A 16,865-nucleotide genomic window follows, 5' to 3' on the forward strand; every position below is an offset into this window, starting at 1 on the left:
GCATGCATTACACTGCAACAAAGTGAACTGACTTATTCTCAACAGTCCCACAGACAGGATACCATTGGGAATATGTTACTGTCCTTTGTGGAGATCTAGCCCCTCTATTCCCAGCCCTGTACATACACTAAGACCCTCTTGGTGTCTCTTCCTGTGTTCCCAGAGCTGTTGTTTAATGTCTGCCTTACCATCAAGCTCACCTTTAATCTCAGCACTGGGGAGGCAGAGGCAGGTGGATCTCTGTGAGTTCAAGACCAGCCAGGTCTAAAAAGTGAGTTCCAGGACAGCCAGAGCTATTACACAGGAAAACCCTGTCTCAACTGCCCACACACACAAAATAACAATAACAATAAAATAATAAGAATAATAATAGGATCTAGAAGGATAGTTCAGTGTTTAAGAGCACTGACCTGGGGGGCTGGAGAGATGGTGCAGTGGTTAAGAGCACTGGCTGCTCTTCCAGAGGACCCAGGTTCAATTCCCAGCACCCACACAGCAGCTCACAGCTCTCTGTAACTCCAATTCCAGGGTACCTGAAATCCTCATGCAGGAAAACCACCAATGCACATAAATTTAAAAAAAAAAAAAAAAAAAAAGCACTGGCCTGATGGTTTATAGTCATTTGTAACTCCCGTTCTAGGGGATTCAAGGTCCTCCACAGATACCAGTTGAATACACATACATGCAGGCAAAACACCTGTATATAGGGGTTGGAGAGATGGCTCAGAGGTTAAGAGCACCGACTGCTCTTCCAGAGGTCCTGAGTTTAATTCCCAGCACCCACATGGTGGCTCACAACTGTAATGAGATCTGGCACCCTTTCCTGTCTACATAATAAATAAATCTTAAAAAAAAAAAAAACAAAAAAAAACGGCGGGGCGGTGGTGGCGCACGCCTTTAATCCCAGCACTTGGGAGGCAGAGGCAGGCGGATCTCTGTGAGTTCGAGGCCAGCCTGGGCTACCAAGTGAGTTCCAGGAAAGGTGCAAAGCTACATAGAGAAACCCTGTCTCGAAAAACCAAAAAAAATAAAATAAAAAAATAAAATAAAACACCTGTATATATGAAATAAAAATCTTTTTTTGTCTTTTTTTTTTTTTTTTTTTTTTTTTTTTTTTTTTTTTTTTTTTTTTTGAGACAGCGTTTCTCTGTGTAGCCCTGGCTATCCTGGAACTCACTTTGTAGACCAGGCTGGCCTCAGACTTAGATATCTGCCTGCCTCTGCTTTAATCCCAAGTGCTGGGATTAAAGGCATGTGTCATCATCACCTGGTTAACAATAAATCCTTAAAAAAAAAAAAAAAAAAAAAAGTGGTCCTTACCTAGTCCCAGCTACCTTGAGCCCAAAAGTTCAGCAATAGCTGGAATAACATAGCAAAACCACATTTACTTTTTTCCTTTTAAGGGGAGTAGGGATCGTGGTGGCGCATACCTGTAATCCCAGCACTCAGGAAGCTGAGCAGGAGGATCTCCAATTTAAAGCCAACCCAGGCTACGTAGTGAGACTTTGTCTAAAAAAGCAGAAGGGTAGTCTTGAGATGGAATGTGGATGTAAAAGACTAAGTAGCAACACAAAGTCCTGGGTTTGACCCCAGCACTGGGGGCACAAAAGGAAAGGAAGGCTGGGCGGTGGTGGTGCACATCTTTAATCCCAGCACTCGGGAGGCAGAGGCAGGTGGGTCTCTGTGAGTTCGAGGCCAGCCTGGTCTCCAAAGTTCCAAGATAGCCAGGGCTGTTTCACAGAGAAACCTTGTTACAAAAACCAAACCAACCAAACAAATTAAAAAAAAAGACTGACTGAGGTACCCCCAACTGGATCAGGCCCTCTGAATAGGTGAGACAGTCGATTGGCTTGATCTGTTTGGGAGGCATCTAGGCAGTGGTACCAGGTACTAGGCTCGTTGCATGAGTTGGCTGTTTGAAACCTGGGATTTATGCAGGGACACTTGGCTCAATCTGGGAGGAGGGGACTGGACCTGCCTAGACTGAGTCTATCAGGTCGATCCCAGTCCTTGGGGGAGATCTTGATCTGGAGGAGGTGGGAATGGGGGGTGGGTTGGGGCAAAGGGGAGGGGGGCAGGAAGGGAGAGAACAAGGGAATCTGTGGCTGTTATATAGAACTGAATAGTATTGTAAAATAAAATAATAAATAAATAAAAAGACTGAACTTGGCGGGTGGGGCATTCCCTTATTTTTATTTATTTTTTTTGTTGTTGTTCAGAAGTTCTACACAGCCCTGGATGTTCTAAAAAGCAATGTATAGACCAGACTAGCCTCAGACTCACAGAGATGCACCTGCCTCTGCCTCTGGAGTACTGGGATTAAGGTCACTATGCACAGCTTGCTTTGGATAACTCAGAGCTCTGCCTGGCTCTGTCCCCCAAATGCAGGGATCAAAGGTGTGCTCCACCACTGCCCAGGGAGAACTTTAATTTAAAAGTCTACACATTTTTTTCTATGACCTTGAGAGCTAATACTTTATTTTGAGCTTTATGTATCTGTTGTCCTGAATGTGTTCCTCTTTGTTATCATGAAAACCACTTTCTTTAGGTACTTCTGCTGCATTACACTCCAAGCTGTGTGGTACGCAACTGTATGAGGCCGCCCTGGTGGCTTTAGGGGACACAGGACAGACTGTGTAGGCCGTCTGGTCCACCTCCTGCTTCTCTGTCACTAGAATAAGGACTGGTTTGGGTTTTTTTTTTTACTAGATAGTAGAGACTCAAAGGCTTTGGTGCCCTTGGCTCGTGCACTACACCGTCTTCCATTTCTCTCCTCCCTTCCCCTCTGCCTCTGCATTTCCTCCTCCCTTCCTTCCCGCCCCAACGCATCCACATCAGGAGCCCTTCCTAAGGAGGCCATTTCCTCTGTAGGGAAGGTCTCAGGCTTATCAAGAAGCAAAAGGCAACACGGCCACTGTGACTGCAGTCCTCCGGCTCCTTAGGTCCAAAGGAGGAGGAGGAGAGGGAGGAAGGGGTAGGGGACCTGCTAAGTTCTCCTTGTGGGGAAGGGGCAGGGGACCTTCTAAGTTCTCCTTGTGGAGAGGGAGCAGGGGACCTGCTAAGTTCTCCTTGTGGGGCGACTCCTGATCCTACACTCCTGGCTTTGTGCTGTAGATTGTTCCTGTCAAGGAAGGTCACATTTGAGCAGCTAAGTCTTCGCTATTGATGGTGTTTCCCTACGTACTTGCAGCTCTGTGGAGGCCCACAGAGGCTTCCTAGTGAGACCTTACTCAAGATCAGAGAACCTGAGCTTGCTTCACTCACAAGGCAGAACCAGGCGGATCTCTGTGAGTTTGAGTCCAGTCTGGTCTACAGGGCGAGATATAGGACAGGCACCGAAACTACACAGAGAAACCCTGTCTCGAAAAACCAAAAAAAAAAAAAAAAAGCCCTTTGGAATAAACTTGGTCCCTCCCGAAGCTATCCTGTGTCTCTGTCTCTCTTATCCTCTCTTTCTATCTAATACTTCCTCCTTCCTCTCTGCTCCCCCCAAGAACCCTTCCACAGGTCGGAGCTGGACTCTGACAGACTCCCACACAGCTCAGTTATAATTTATTTTATTTTGTGTGTTTAAGTGTTTTGCCATCAAGGATGTATGTGCACCACATGTATGCTTGATGCCTGTGGAGATCAGAAGAGAACATTGGATGTCCTGGAACTGGAGTTTCAGATGGGTGTGGACCACCATGTGGGTGTTGGCAAGCCAAAACTCAGATCTTCTGCAAAGGCAAGTGCTCTTAATTGCTGAGCCTGCTCGCCAGCGCACTTACGACGACGATTTTTCTTTTCTTTTCTTGAATGTAAAAACATTCTATGTACAACTGCAGGAGAAATAATACACAGATAGCTTGAACATAAAAACAGGTTATAATCAAAAAGTCCAAGGTTATTTGAAACAATTTTTCTATGTTGTTTGTTTTAGAGAAACTCTTACTTACTTAGCCCTAGCTAACTTGGAACTTGCTACGCTGACCAAATTGGCCTCAAACTTGCAGTAATCCTCCCTGCTTCTGCTTTATGAATGCTAGGGATACAGATATGAGCCACCACACCTGGTTTAGGGGAGAGTTTTTTATTTTTTAGTATTTATTTCCGGCTGGGAGGTGGTGTCGCACGCCTTTAATCCCACCACTCCAGAGGCAGAACCAGGCGGATCTCGGTGAGTTTGAGGCCAGCCTGGTCTACAGAGCGGGATCCAGGACAGGCACCAAAACTACACAGAGAAACCCTCTCTCAAAAAAACTAAAAAAAAAAAAAAAAAAAAAAAAGCTGGGCAGTGGTGGCTCATGCCTGTAATCCCAGCATTCAGGAGGCAGAGGCAAGCAGATCTCTGTGAGTTTGAGACCAGCCTGATCTACAAAGCAAGTTCCAGAACAGCCAGACTGTTATACAGAGAAACCCTGTTTCAAAAACCAAACAACAACAACACAAAAGAAGTTCAAAGTCATCCATAGCTATGTAGTGAATTGTAGGCCAGTCTGAAAGCCATGAGGCTATGTAATAAATACTCTGTCCTGTGGAAGGCAAAGGCAGGCAGATAGATCTCTCTGAGTTTGAGGCTAGCCTGATGTACACAGCAAGTTCCATGACAGCCAGGGCTACATAGTGTAACTTTGTCTAAACAAATAAACACAACAAAAACAGATCTCTCCTTTTTGTTTATCGTAGGAAGCAGGTTTGGAGTTTCTCAGACAGTCTCTGGGTAAGGCCCTGCCTTGAAGCCCTGCAGTCCTGAACAGGGACAGCAGATAGTCCTTTTCCCCCAGGGCCAGCATTCACACTGAGTGACTTCTGCTGCTGGTTCCTGGTGACTAAGCTAAGTCAAGATGAGTCACTGAGAACACAGAAGGGCCCTTTTCCCTGCAGTCTTTTATAGGGCTGGCCCCGGCCACGCCACGGAAGAGCTGAGCTCCCCACTAGGCCAAGGATAACTTTTGCTTAGGGCTTTTTGTTTGTCTGTTTTGAGACAGGGACTCACTACATAGCCCACACTGGCCGGGAATTCCCTACGTAGTCCAGGCTGACTTGGAACTCACAGAGCTCTACCTGTATCTGCCTCCACCACATAGGGCCTTGTTTGTTTTTCAGACAAGGTTTCATGTAGCTCATGCTAAGCTCAAACACATAAAGTAGCCAAGGTTGGCCTTGATCTTCCTGTCTTTAACTCTCAAGTGCTGAAATTATAGGTGTGTGCCAGCATGCTGAGATGGGTCCTAGAGAGCAAAGTTAGGGCCTCTAGCATGCTAGGCAAGCGCTATCCCAGAGAACTTGTCCCCCAGGTTGCACTTGTCTTGACATTTGCGACTGCTAAGTGAGGAGCTAGAATTCAGATCTGGAAGGAGAGTGCTCTGTTCTGTGATATCCTCCAAGCAGATGCCAGCCTGGTTTACATAGTGAGTTCTAGATCAGCCAGGAGTACAGAAAGATCCTGCCTTACAAAAATAACAACAACAACAACAACACCACCACACACACACACACACACACACACACACATACACACACACACACACACACACACGTGCACACACAAGATCCCCCCTAAAACAACAAAGCAACAACAAAAACCTAACAAACCTGAACAAACAATGAAAATTCAGGCTGTTGAGATGGGTCGATGGGTAAGGTCATTTGCCCACCCAGCCTGAGATAAATCTTCAGGACCCTCACAGTGGAAGGAGAGAACCAACTTCACAACGCTGTCCTCCGACCTCTGTATGAGTGCTGTGGTATCTGTATGTACTCATGCTTCAACAGAACAATTAACTTCAATTCTGAGCTTCACTTTCCTTATCTGTAAAATTAGGCAATTTAAAGATATTAGCCCCTCAGGTTGGGGTGAGTGTAAAATGAGATGGTCTGTAGAAAAGCATCCAGCACCATGCCTGGTAGTGATTCCTGACTAAACAGGAGAGCTGTTATTATTATTTTTTAATATTTTAAAATTTATTTTAGAAGCCAGCAGTGGTGGCACACGCTTTTAATTCCTGCAGGTGGATCTCTGTGAGTCTGAGGCCAGCCTGGTCTACAAAGCGAGTTCCAGGACCACTAGGGCTACACAGAGAAACCCTGTCTCGAAACACCCACCCCACCCCCAATTTATTTTACAGTTTATTTATTGGTGTGGATGTTCGTGGGTATACATGCATGTGCTGTGGTGGAGCATGCAGAGGTCAGAGGACAACCCACAAGAGTTCTCTGCTTCTGTGGTTCCCAGGGATCCAACTCAGGTCATCAGGCTTGGTGGCAAGTACCTTTACTCACTGAGCCAAATCTCCAGCCCTGTAGATGTTATTAAAAAATATTAGGTTTTCTAGACTAGATTTGGGTTTTTTGAGGTACAGTTTCAGTATGTTGCCCAGGCTGCCTCTGGCTCCTCCTTCAGTCTCTCCAGTAGTGGGACTTCCCTAGCTAGATGCCTGGCCTTTGAAGAATTCTAGCATGAGCCACAGATGGGCCGGTAAGTGAAAACTTTCAGGACAAGGGGTAAAAGCTGTAATGGAAATAATGTGGATGCAGTGCTAAGGGAGTGATAGGGTGATCACAGAAAACCACACCGAGGCTGCAGCCCTTGGACAGTGAAATTATGTGAGGTTCAGGTAGGAGCTGTTAGGATGAGGCTAGCTCCATTCTATGCTGGGCGCTAAACTAGAAGTTTTTTTTTTTTAATTTTATTTATTTATTTTTTACATCAATTGGTGTTTTGTCTGCATGTATGTCTGTGTGAGGCTGTCAGATCTTGGAGTTACAGACAGTTGTTAGCTGCCATGTAGATGCTGGGAATTGAACCTGGGTCCTCTGGAAGAACAGTCAGTGCTCTTAACCACTGAGCTGTCTCTCCAGCCCCTAAACTGGAAGTTTTAAAGCTTTTCAAAGTTTTATGCAGGGTAACAGCAGATTGGTATTTAGAAAACTTACATTGATGTTGCAGTGCCATCCGGCAAACTAGCCTCCGGAGCAGCCTCGGGCAGGCTGTGCACAGGAATCACGGCAATTGTGGCCAGGCATGGTGCTGTGCTCTTGTAATCCCAGTACTGGGGAGGCTGGAGTGGAAGGATCTTGAGTCAGTCTGGGCTACAGAGTAAGATTTCATTTCAAGCAGGGCATCATTGGTGGCTTGGGGGGCAGAGGCAGGCAGATATCTAAGTCTGAGGCCAGCCTGGTCTACAGAGTGAGTCCCAGGGCAGCCAGGGCTACACAGAGAAACACTGTTTTTTAAAAAAAAAATCATTTAAGAAAATTGAGAGAGATGATCATGATCACAGGGAGTAAGAGCAGGAGATACCCATCGCTAAAGCTGAAAATTGAGAAGGCCCTGGCTGGGAGACATGGGAACGTCAATAGGGAGAACTCCATTCTTTTGCCTGTCTGAGCATTTTGCTTTCTTTGCATTGAGTACCTTCCTCACCTGCCATTCAACACCCCACCATCCAACCTGTGCCTCCTCATCTGTGGACCCCGGTTTGCTGTTCTTTGTTTAGGTTTTTGTTTTTGTTTTTCTGAGACAGGGTTTCTCTGTGTAGCTTTGCGCCTTTCCTGGATCTCGCTCAGTAGACCAGGCTGGCCTCAAACTCACAGAGATCCGCCTGCCTCTGCCTCCCGAGAGCTGGGATTAAAGGTGTGCGCCACCACCACCCGGCTTGTTTAGGTTTTGTAAGGTAGGGCCTCAGACTCGCAGTAATCCTCCGGTCTCAGTTTCCCAAGTGTTGGGATTACAGTCTTGAGTCCCTTTACCCCGTCCTTTGGATCCCTCTACAGACTACTTAGTCGATTTCTTTGTATCCCTGTTCCCCATCACAGCCTTGGGCGTTCCTTTGTCATTAATTGTTTCCTGGTTCCTCCCACTGGTCTGTGAATTCGGTGACTTACGGCCCAGTCTGGGTCACCACTGCACCTGCAAGGCAAATGCAATGTCTATGACTGTTACTGAATAACGCGAACTTCAGCTGGCCTCGGGGGAAACTGAAGACAACAGAAAAAAACAAAACAAAACAGCTTGTCAGGGAGCTTTGACAGAGGCTAACATCTTGGAACCACACCGTCTTTTCTACTCCAGTCTTTGTATTGGAGTTGCTACCTGTAGGTCCTGGGCGAAAGACCTTCACCACCAACCAATCTGTCCAACACAGATCACTCAGCCAAGAGACTGAGGCTCCGCCCCTTAGTCCTAGACTCCGCCTCCCCATCCTCGGCGGTCAGAGTTTGGACCAGGAGGCGACGCCCATGAAGCCGCATGCGCACTGCGGGCCCCAAGGACTCCGTTTCCCTTCTCCCAATGGCGGGCGGCGGTCCCCTTCCCGGCAGCCTCCCTCGGGTAGAGAGCGCGTCATTTCCGGTGGGGAAGGCCCGCGGCCGCCGCCGCCATTTCGGGCGCTGCTGGGAGCCTGACACCGGAGCCGGTCCGCTGGGCGGCGGGCGCCAGGGCTGGAGGGGCGCGCGTGGCGGCGGCGGCCCAGCGTGGAGGCGCGGAGGCGGCCATGGCGGGCAACTTCGACTCGGAGGAACGGAGTAGCTGGTACTGGGGCCGCTTGAGCCGGCAGGAGGCGGTGGCGCTATTGCAGGGCCAGCGGCACGGGGTGTTCCTGGTGCGGGACTCGAGCACCAGCCCCGGGGACTATGTGCTCAGCGTCTCCGAAAACTCGCGTGTCTCCCACTACATCATCAACAGCAGCGGCCCGCGCCCTCCAGTGCCTCCGTCGCCCGCTCAGCCTCCGCCGGGTGAGGGACAGACGGGCGGGAGGCTCCGGGCGGGGATGAGGGCCGTGGAACTCGGTTCTGCTTCGGCAGGAGAGACGTGGGCAGAGAGGGCAGCCGTGGCCCTGGCGGGGGAGCTGCCTTCAGCTCCAGCTGGTTCCCACCGACAAGCGGGATTGTGGGGGAGGAGGAGCTGCTTCACCGAGGCCTCTGGGTGTGCCTTGGGAGCCGGGGAAGGGGAACTGCGGCGGCCCCGGGGTGGGGCTGAGCGCCAGGGTCAGGCCCAAGGGCAGGGCAGGGCCGAGCAACTTGGGCAACTTGGGGACAAAGAGTTAATGGGGGATGTTGCGGGGACATAATTTGGCAGAGGTGCCCAGAATGGATCTGCTAATTCTACAAGTGGCTTTTAGGCTTGAGACGTTTCCTGCAGTGTTAGCGCTGGTGGCCTTCGGTAGGAAGTCACCACGTACTGGCTGGCTGGGAGGGATGGAGACACCCTCAGGAAGCCGGTTGGTTTTTTCCTTTCTTGGGCATTTTTCCAAAATCTTTTTACCGTGCTCTTCCCTTGTGGAATACGAAGGTGGTGAACTAAGTGAGTTGGTAATAGAAAAAAGCCTCTGTGACCAGCCCAGCGTAATTGAAACCCAGCTGGCAAACTGTGTTCAAGAGGTTTTAAGTGTCCAAAGGATTGCCTGCTGCAGCTAGAGTTTCTAGTTTCAAAGTGATTAGTGGAAGAAAGATTTTTTTTTTTTCCTTCAGAAAATAAACCAGGTATAAGCCAATGGGAACAACCGTGGAAGTGAGTGGAGCGTCATTCTCCTTGGGTTTAAACAGTCAGTGTCAGTCATGTACTTCTGGATCTTTTCTTGCTCAGTGAGTTGGTACTGTGGTCAAAGTCTTCCAGGATACAAGAACAGACGTGGCTGGAAGATAACACGAAGAATTTTGGTTATACCACTGGGTCTTCCTTGTCAAGGATCATTGAATTCTAACTGTCTTGCCCATGTTATTGGAGTTGTCTTGGCAATGTTAAGGAAATCCATGCACTTAGTACTTGAGGTTTCTGAGTTGCAAAGTGACCTTTGTCTGTGTATGTATGTAATAGCACCAAGCTTCTTGCTTTCTGGATGTTTGAAGTGCAAGCCTTTTCCTCCTAGATCTGAGCCAGTCTCATGAATGAAGACTCCTTGGCTAACCTTAGCAGACCTGCCCTTTTAGGATAGTCCTGACTTAAGTTAACTCAGTTTGGCCAGAAATGAGGAGGTGGGATAGACAGTTCTTTTTGTTAGCACACAAGTTAAGGGAAAAAGTGAGTATTGAGATCTTTTTAGTTTACACATTTAGGTCTTTCTAAGTCTTGTAGGTTTAATAATATAAGATAGGAATATTAATATAGCATGTTTGCCCTAAATAAGATAAATTCTATTTTTTGTGCTATCTGCAAGATAATCTATTGTTTTGTGTTAAGTGCCATACTAGGATGGTATGTTTTCATTGAAATTCAGTTCTCAGCCCCATTTCGTAGTTCATGCTTCTAATCCTAGCACCTAGGATGCTGAAGCAAGATGATTTTACAAGTTCCAGGCTATCCTGGAGAACTTAGTAATGCTCTGCCTCAAAATAAAAAGTAAGCTTAGTGGGTGGGATTAGGGATGTAGTTCAGTGGTAGTTTATTTTCCTAGCATTTGGGCAGCCTGGGTTTTATTCCCAATAGTGGGGTAAAAATTTCAGTCCTCAGCTTTCTCTGTGTGTGTTTTGTTACAAAATTTGGGAATAGCATCAGGCAGGTTTGTTAGTTTGATTTTTCTCTATACCTGGTCATTGTGGTTTTATATCTTAGCAGCTCCACCTTTTCAAAATACATGGTTGGCCTAGGCGAGGAGCTTGCCAGTTTGTGGGTGAGGTGTGGAAAGTTCATTGGCATTGTGGCATTTTGTTTCATCAAGTACCCCATTTTCTCTACGGGCAGTCAGTTCACTTGCTGTCTTTACTTTATGATGGTTGCTTAATCTTTGTTCTCCCCATTAAGCTCTTTTTTTAAAAGCCACACAGGAATTACCTGAGTTTTAGAGAGGCATATATAATATTAATAGCTAACACTTACTGACTAGTTATGGTATGCCATATGCTTTGCTGAGTGCTTTGTGTGTCTTATATAAGTGGCTGTCAGTAACGTTATAGTGAGTGAAGTACTGCAATTTCCATTTACTAAAATATTCAGTTTTCGGATGAGGAACTAGAAATTCAGTAACTTGTAAGGTCATACATTCAGTCTATAACTAAACCAGAATTTGAGCTAGACAGTGTGAACTGAGAACTGACCCAACCCTTCATTATATAGTTTTGTTATTCTTTGTTTATTTGTTTGGGATCCCTGAAGTGCACACAGGAAACTCCATTCTCTTGTTGTGAGACAGAGGCTCACTGTGCAGCCCTAACTGGCCTGCAACTGTCTATGTAAACCAGGCTGACTTTGAGAAATCCTCTTGCCTCTACCCAGCTCATAATTTTAAATAAATAAAAATAAGAGCCAGCAGGATGGCTCACTAGGTAAAAGCACGTGTCTTGAAAGTCCGAGGATCTGAGTTTGATCCTTGGATCCCAAGGTAGAGTAAGAAAATCAACTCCTAAGGGTTGTCTTATGACCTTCCCACTCCGGCATAATTCATGCATACATCATGAATGCGCACGCGCACACACACACACACACACTCTGTAAGGTAGGCCAGGAATTGTCACCTTATCCCAATAACTGTTTGTTTGAGATGGGATAATTTTGTCGTTCCTACATAGGACTCACTATATAGACAATGCTAACGTCTAACTTACAAAGATCCTGCCTCTGCCTTGATGTTGGGATTATAGGCCTGAGCCATTAGGCCCAGCTCAGTGACTCTATTGAACTTAGCATAGATCCTTAGCTCCCACAGATCATCTCCTGTGCTGCTATAGCCTGGGAGCATCTTGACTCTGCCCAGAGCCATAGGGGAAAGTTTGTTCAAGTTGACTGGTCATGCTCTGTAAGGTTGGGCTTCAAGAGGAGCCTATTGGGAAGACCTGGAACAGTTGATCCACTAGTTTCTTCTGTTTGAAACAGTAAAGACTAGATTTTGACTGATAGAGACCTAAACTGAATGAGAAGCTGGGAGTGTACCTCAGTTGATAGAATTCTTTATTCTAGTAAGACTGGAGGCTCCAATTTCAGTCCCCTACATCACACAGACCAGGCTTAGTGGCACAGACCTGTAATCTCAGCACTTGGGAGGTGGAGGTAGAAAGTTCACAGTACAAATAATCTCTGCCTATGTAGTGAATTGGAGGCCAAAAAACCAAACTTGAATAAAGTGTGTGTGTAATCTAAAGACAGGGTCTCGTTTTATAAGTCTGTCTGGCCTCAAACTCAGAGAGAGCCACTTGCCTCTGCCTGGGATTAAAGGTGTGGGCCACCACACTGGACATACATATTCTAGTGACAGTTAGTTATCAGCCACTTATTTTATGTGTTTACATTTATTTTTGTTTCATGTGTGGTGTTTTGCCTGCATGTATGTTTGTGAAGTTGTTGGATTCCCTGGAACTGGAGTTACAGACAGTTGTGAATAGTCACATGGGTGCTGGGAATTGAACCCAGATCCTCTGCAAGAGCAGCCATTGCTCCTAACCGCTGAGCCATCTCTCCAGTCCCACCTGCCACTTCATACTCACTTTGGGTGATTTTTTTTTTTCCCCTAAACTTTGCTTTGGTTTCTTCTGTGAAAGTCGGAAAATAGCAACACCTCATAGGGTGGTCTATTGCAGTGAGTAAATGGATTCAGATATATAAAATTCTTGAATGTGGAAGGCATATTAAGTAAATACCCAGGTTATAATTATTAAGACTATAATGATGTGCAGGGCATGGTGGCTCATGCCTTTAATCTCAGCACTCAGGGAGGCAGAGGCAGGTGGATCTCTGAGTTTGAGGCTAGTCTTATCTACAGGGTGAGTCCTAGGACAACCAAGGCTACATCGAGAAACCTTGTCTCGAAAACCAAAAAAGAAAAAAGAAAATACAAGGATGTTAGAAGGCAGTTCTGAGAGGCTTTCTGGCATGCACAGTGTGGTTGGTAAACACAGGACCACTTAGGGAGTCCTGCTGAGTAGAAAGGAGTGGAGTGCTGGAGGTGTGAAGGGCCTTGGGTCTGGTCCGTGGGAACAGCATTGTAATTGTTGTTAGCTGCACAATTGAAGCTTTCCACCTGTTGCCTCGAGGGTGAGGGAGCCTCAGAGCTTTCCTTGGGCTGGGGATGTAGCTTACTGGTAAGAGTGTTTACTTAATACAAACTGATCATCTTAATACAAGGCTGTGATCATCTTACCTCACTTTGGAGATGGGTGGTCAGGGTATCCCTCTAATCTAATGGTTCCAGAGAAGTTCTTTCTTGTCTTTTTTTTTTTTTTTTTTTTTTTTTTAAGATTTTCTTTATTTTTATCTTACATATATGATTGTTTTGCTTGCAAGTATATAAATATACCACGTACATGCAGTGCCTGCTGAGACCAGAAGGAGTTATTAGGTCCTCTGGAACTGGAGTTACAGGTGGTTGTGTACTACCATGTGGATGCTGGGAACTGAACCCAGGTCCTCTGCAAAGGAGCGTGTGCTCTTAACTGCTGAGCATCTCTCCTGCTTCTCTCCAGAGTTCTTTAGTAGTTACTGAGAGACTTCATGAAAAAAAAAATCCCATGGTCAGATAGAACAGGTTTATTCACTGTAAGACTTGCTACCAGCTTTACTGTGCTCCTGTGAATTGCAGATTTCCAGGAGAGAATTCTGAGTTTGTCGGACCTATCCAACTGTTCTGCTCTTGAGAGTTATCAAGATAGTGTGGAGTCTTCTCTGTCACAAGTGTAGTTCAAAGAATTTTTTGGGTGAATTGAAGTTTTCTTGGAGTTGGGTCTGTGATGTGCATGTGTTTGTGTGTGCCTGGGGATGAAGGTTAGAGGTGGTGTTGGGCATCTTCCTCTATTGATTGTCACTTTGTTTTCAATGCAGAGTTGCTCTGTGGAGCCCTAGCTGTCCTGGAATTCACTCTGTAGACCAAGTTGGCCTTGAACTCATTGACATCTGCTTGCCTCCACCTCTCAAGTGCTGGTATTAAAGGTGTGCGTCACCACCGCCTGGCTGTCACTTAATTTTTCGAGAAAGGATTTCTTACTATTCCTGAATGTCACCAAATGACTAGACTGGTAGGCTCATGAGCCCCTGGGATTCTTCAGCATTAGCCTCCCAGTGTTGGGTTTACAGAAACAAAGCTTGGTTTTTCATTGTGGATGCTGGGGGTCTAAATTCAGATCCTTGTGCCTGTGCATCAAGCTTTACCCACTGAATCATCATCCCAGCCTGAAATTTCTTAAGGAATTGAAAGGGTTTGAGGAAGGATGAAGCTGAAATTTCGTCTTGTTTAGAATCCATGGTATACTTTTTTGTACATTTTTAAAAATTTTGTGTGTATATCCTGGCATATGAGTGCCACAGGGCCCATATGGAGATCAAAGAGAAAATTGTGGGAGTCTGTTCTACAATGAGTTTAGGGATCAAACTAAGGTTGTCAGGAAAATGCTTTTACCTATACTGAGCCATCTTGCTGACTCCCAGCCTTTTAATAAAATTTATTTATTGTAAATTTTTATTGTTATGTGTGTTTGCATGATATACATATGGTGGGTTGCATGTTCTGAGGTACATGTGTGGAGATGAGTGAGAGCTGGTTCTCTCATTCAATGGGTATATGGATTTCAGGGATCAAACTTAGGTTGCCAGTATAGCCCTAGTGGTCCTGGAACTAGCTGTAGACCAGGCTGGCCTTAAACTCAGAGATCAGCCTGTCTCTGCCTCCCAAATGCTGGGATCAAAGGCGTGCGCCACTGCTGTCTGGCCGCCGCCGCTCATTTTTTTAAAGGCAGAGTTGTTGTTATGTTAGCTTTCGGGAGAGGTTTCACTTGAGATTAGGCTGGTCTCTTCATCTTGTCTCCCCCTCTGTGCATGGCACTGGCCACTTTAGAAGTTATTAGAGAGGTGCTTGGCCTGTTTTACAAAGAAACTGAGGCACACAGAAGGAATTAGATAGCAGTTGTAACAGCCAGTAAATGAGAATCTGATTCCATCAAGCATGAATCTGTAAAGTACCATGCCAATATCCACTGTGTTTAGAAGATTTTTATTTTCATAGTCTTTTTTTTTTTTTTTTTGAGACAGGGTTTCTCTGTGTAGTTTTGGTGCCTGTCTTGGGTCTCGCTCTGTAGACCAGACTGGCCTCGAACTCACAGAGATCCTCCTGGCTCTGCCTCCCGAGTGCTGGGATTAAAGGCGTGCGCCACCACCACCGCCCGGCTTGTTTGCATAGTCTTTATTCCCTTGTTTATTGTTAATATTTGTTACATTTTCTAAAATGGTCTCATGTAGCTCAGGCTGGCCTGGAACCTCCCCTATGTAGCCAAAAATGATCTTGAACTCCTGATACTTCTGTTTCCGCCTCCCAGATATTGGGGTTATAGGCACATGTTATCATGCCAGGCCTCCTTAGTCTTCAGAATTCCTTGTTAAATGGAAGGCAGCAGCCTTTGTATTAGACCAGTATTGGGTATTTATTTATTTATTTATTTATTTATTTATTTATTTATTTATTTAAGCAACTTCTGTAAATGCTATAGGCAGAGGAGGAGGAAGAAAGGAACAGTAATGAAGGAAAGAGGAAGTGCTGTGTAATTTTGGAAGGGTTGATGGTGGAGCAGCTCTTGGTGATCTTGCCAGAAGTTACCTAGCCAGTTTTAGCACAGTGCCCTCAGGTGTTATGAATTCTTTGGGGGAATGACATTGTAAAAATTGATGTGACCTGAGGCTTGAAAAGCTTAAAAGTAATTGGTTTTACAGATAGCAGAGAAGCACTTAACAAAAAGAAAAAAAAAGAATCCAACTGTTTGCTTATTTTTGTTAGTTTATTTTGTTACTTGTCCCACTACGTATCTTTGGCTGGCCTGGAACTCAATTCGGAGACCAGGGTGCCCAGGAAATTAGGATAGTCTGTTTCGGCCTCTTAAATTCTGTGATTACAGGCGCTTACCACCACACCCGTTAATACTTATTTTTTGATATGTTAATTCATAACTGCACACTCAAGCCAGGGCCTAGTGATGTAAGCCTGTATAATTCAAGCTCCTTGATAGGCTGGGGCAGGAGGATTACAAGTTGAGGCCTTGTCTAGGCTACATGGTAAGTTCAAGGCTAATCTGGGCAATTTATTAAGAACTTTTCTCAAAATGAAAGTTGCTTAGCATTTGTGAGGACCTAGGTTCGATCTCAATGTCTGCACTGCACAGTCAGAATCTCACGAGGTTTGATATGGAGTGGGTGAAGTTTTCCGAGTCCCGGGTAGCTCTGAAGCTATAGGCTCTGTAGCTGGTTCTGTCCTCCAGACTGACTGACTGTATCTCCTTCCTTTCCCTCCCTTCTGTTTCCTGCCTTTGGCTGTTTGTGGTTAGAAGGATGGAAAAGGAACCCAAATTCATAACTGTGGTGAGGTCTGGGCTTATCTGTGACTTATGTGCATTCTTTTCCTTTTCTTCCTTCTGGGGTTGCAATCAGTGAAATTTGCCTGCCCCATATATCTGATTGCCAAGTAGTCAAATTAGGCATCCCTCCATTATTGTAGTGCTAACACCATAGAAGTGTGCAGGTCAAGTGTGTCAAAGGTTTTGTTTACCGCTTTGCTTGTATTTTGTTAGTTTGGGATTGCCAAGCCAAAAGAAAAAGGCCAGTTTATACCATGCAGCATTAGCAGCATTAGAACAAGAAAAGAATTAAACTTTGATGTGTTTTTTTAAGTGATTTATGTGTTTTGCGTGTATGTGTGTGTGTGTGTATGTATGTATATGTATGTATGTGTATACACACACACACACACACACACACACACACACACATATGCACCACTTTTGTGCCTGGTGCCCTTGGGGGCCAGCAAAGGGTGTTGGATCTGCTGAAACTAGAGTTGCAGTTTCTGGGAACCTGATCCTCTGCAAGAGCAGCATGCATGCTTAACTGCTGATCCGCTGTTCGAGCCCACATCTCACTTGTGTGCTGGAGGAGCTTCTGAAGCTTATCCTTTGTTTCTTACTCATCACACTGTTCA

General features: G+C 45.7%; 1 protein-coding gene and 1 long non-coding RNA gene across 4 annotated transcripts in view; one reads left to right on the forward strand and one right to left on the reverse strand.

Moving 5' to 3' along the window:
• Nucleotides 1-3,541: 3,541 nt before the first annotated feature.
• LOC107401264 (uncharacterized) lies at nucleotides 3,542-8,311 on the reverse strand. Of its 2 annotated transcripts, none has more exons than XR_013041751.1 (4): nucleotides 8,078-8,311; nucleotides 7,870-7,894; nucleotides 6,919-7,043; nucleotides 3,542-3,821 (listed from the first exon to the last, which is right to left on the reverse strand). It is a non-coding gene; the product is annotated as an uncharacterized LOC107401264 (long non-coding RNA). The 2 variants fall into 2 exon arrangements; XR_013041750.1 differs by having other exon boundaries at nucleotides 5,578-7,043; nucleotides 8,078-8,264.
• Nucleotides 8,312-8,336: 25 nt separating this feature from the next.
• Crk (CRK proto-oncogene, adaptor protein) overlaps nucleotides 8,337-16,865 on the forward strand; it is a 29,922-nt gene continuing 21,393 nt past the window's right edge. The window contains exon 1 of one of the 2 annotated variants that reach the window (XM_076542906.1): nucleotides 8,337-8,718. In XM_076542906.1, the coding sequence (XP_076399021.1) occupies nucleotides 8,478-8,718 (241 nt within the window). In that variant the 5' untranslated portion in view covers nucleotides 8,337-8,477. The remainder of the gene's footprint in view (nucleotides 8,719-16,865) is intronic. The other variant, XM_076542907.1, reaches the window with a different exon arrangement.

The sequence above is a fragment of the Peromyscus maniculatus genome, chromosome 8, assembly GCF_049852395.1.
Source record: "Peromyscus maniculatus bairdii isolate BWxNUB_F1_BW_parent chromosome 8, HU_Pman_BW_mat_3.1, whole genome shotgun sequence".
NCBI classification, from domain to species: Eukaryota; Metazoa; Chordata; class Mammalia; order Rodentia; family Cricetidae; genus Peromyscus; species Peromyscus maniculatus.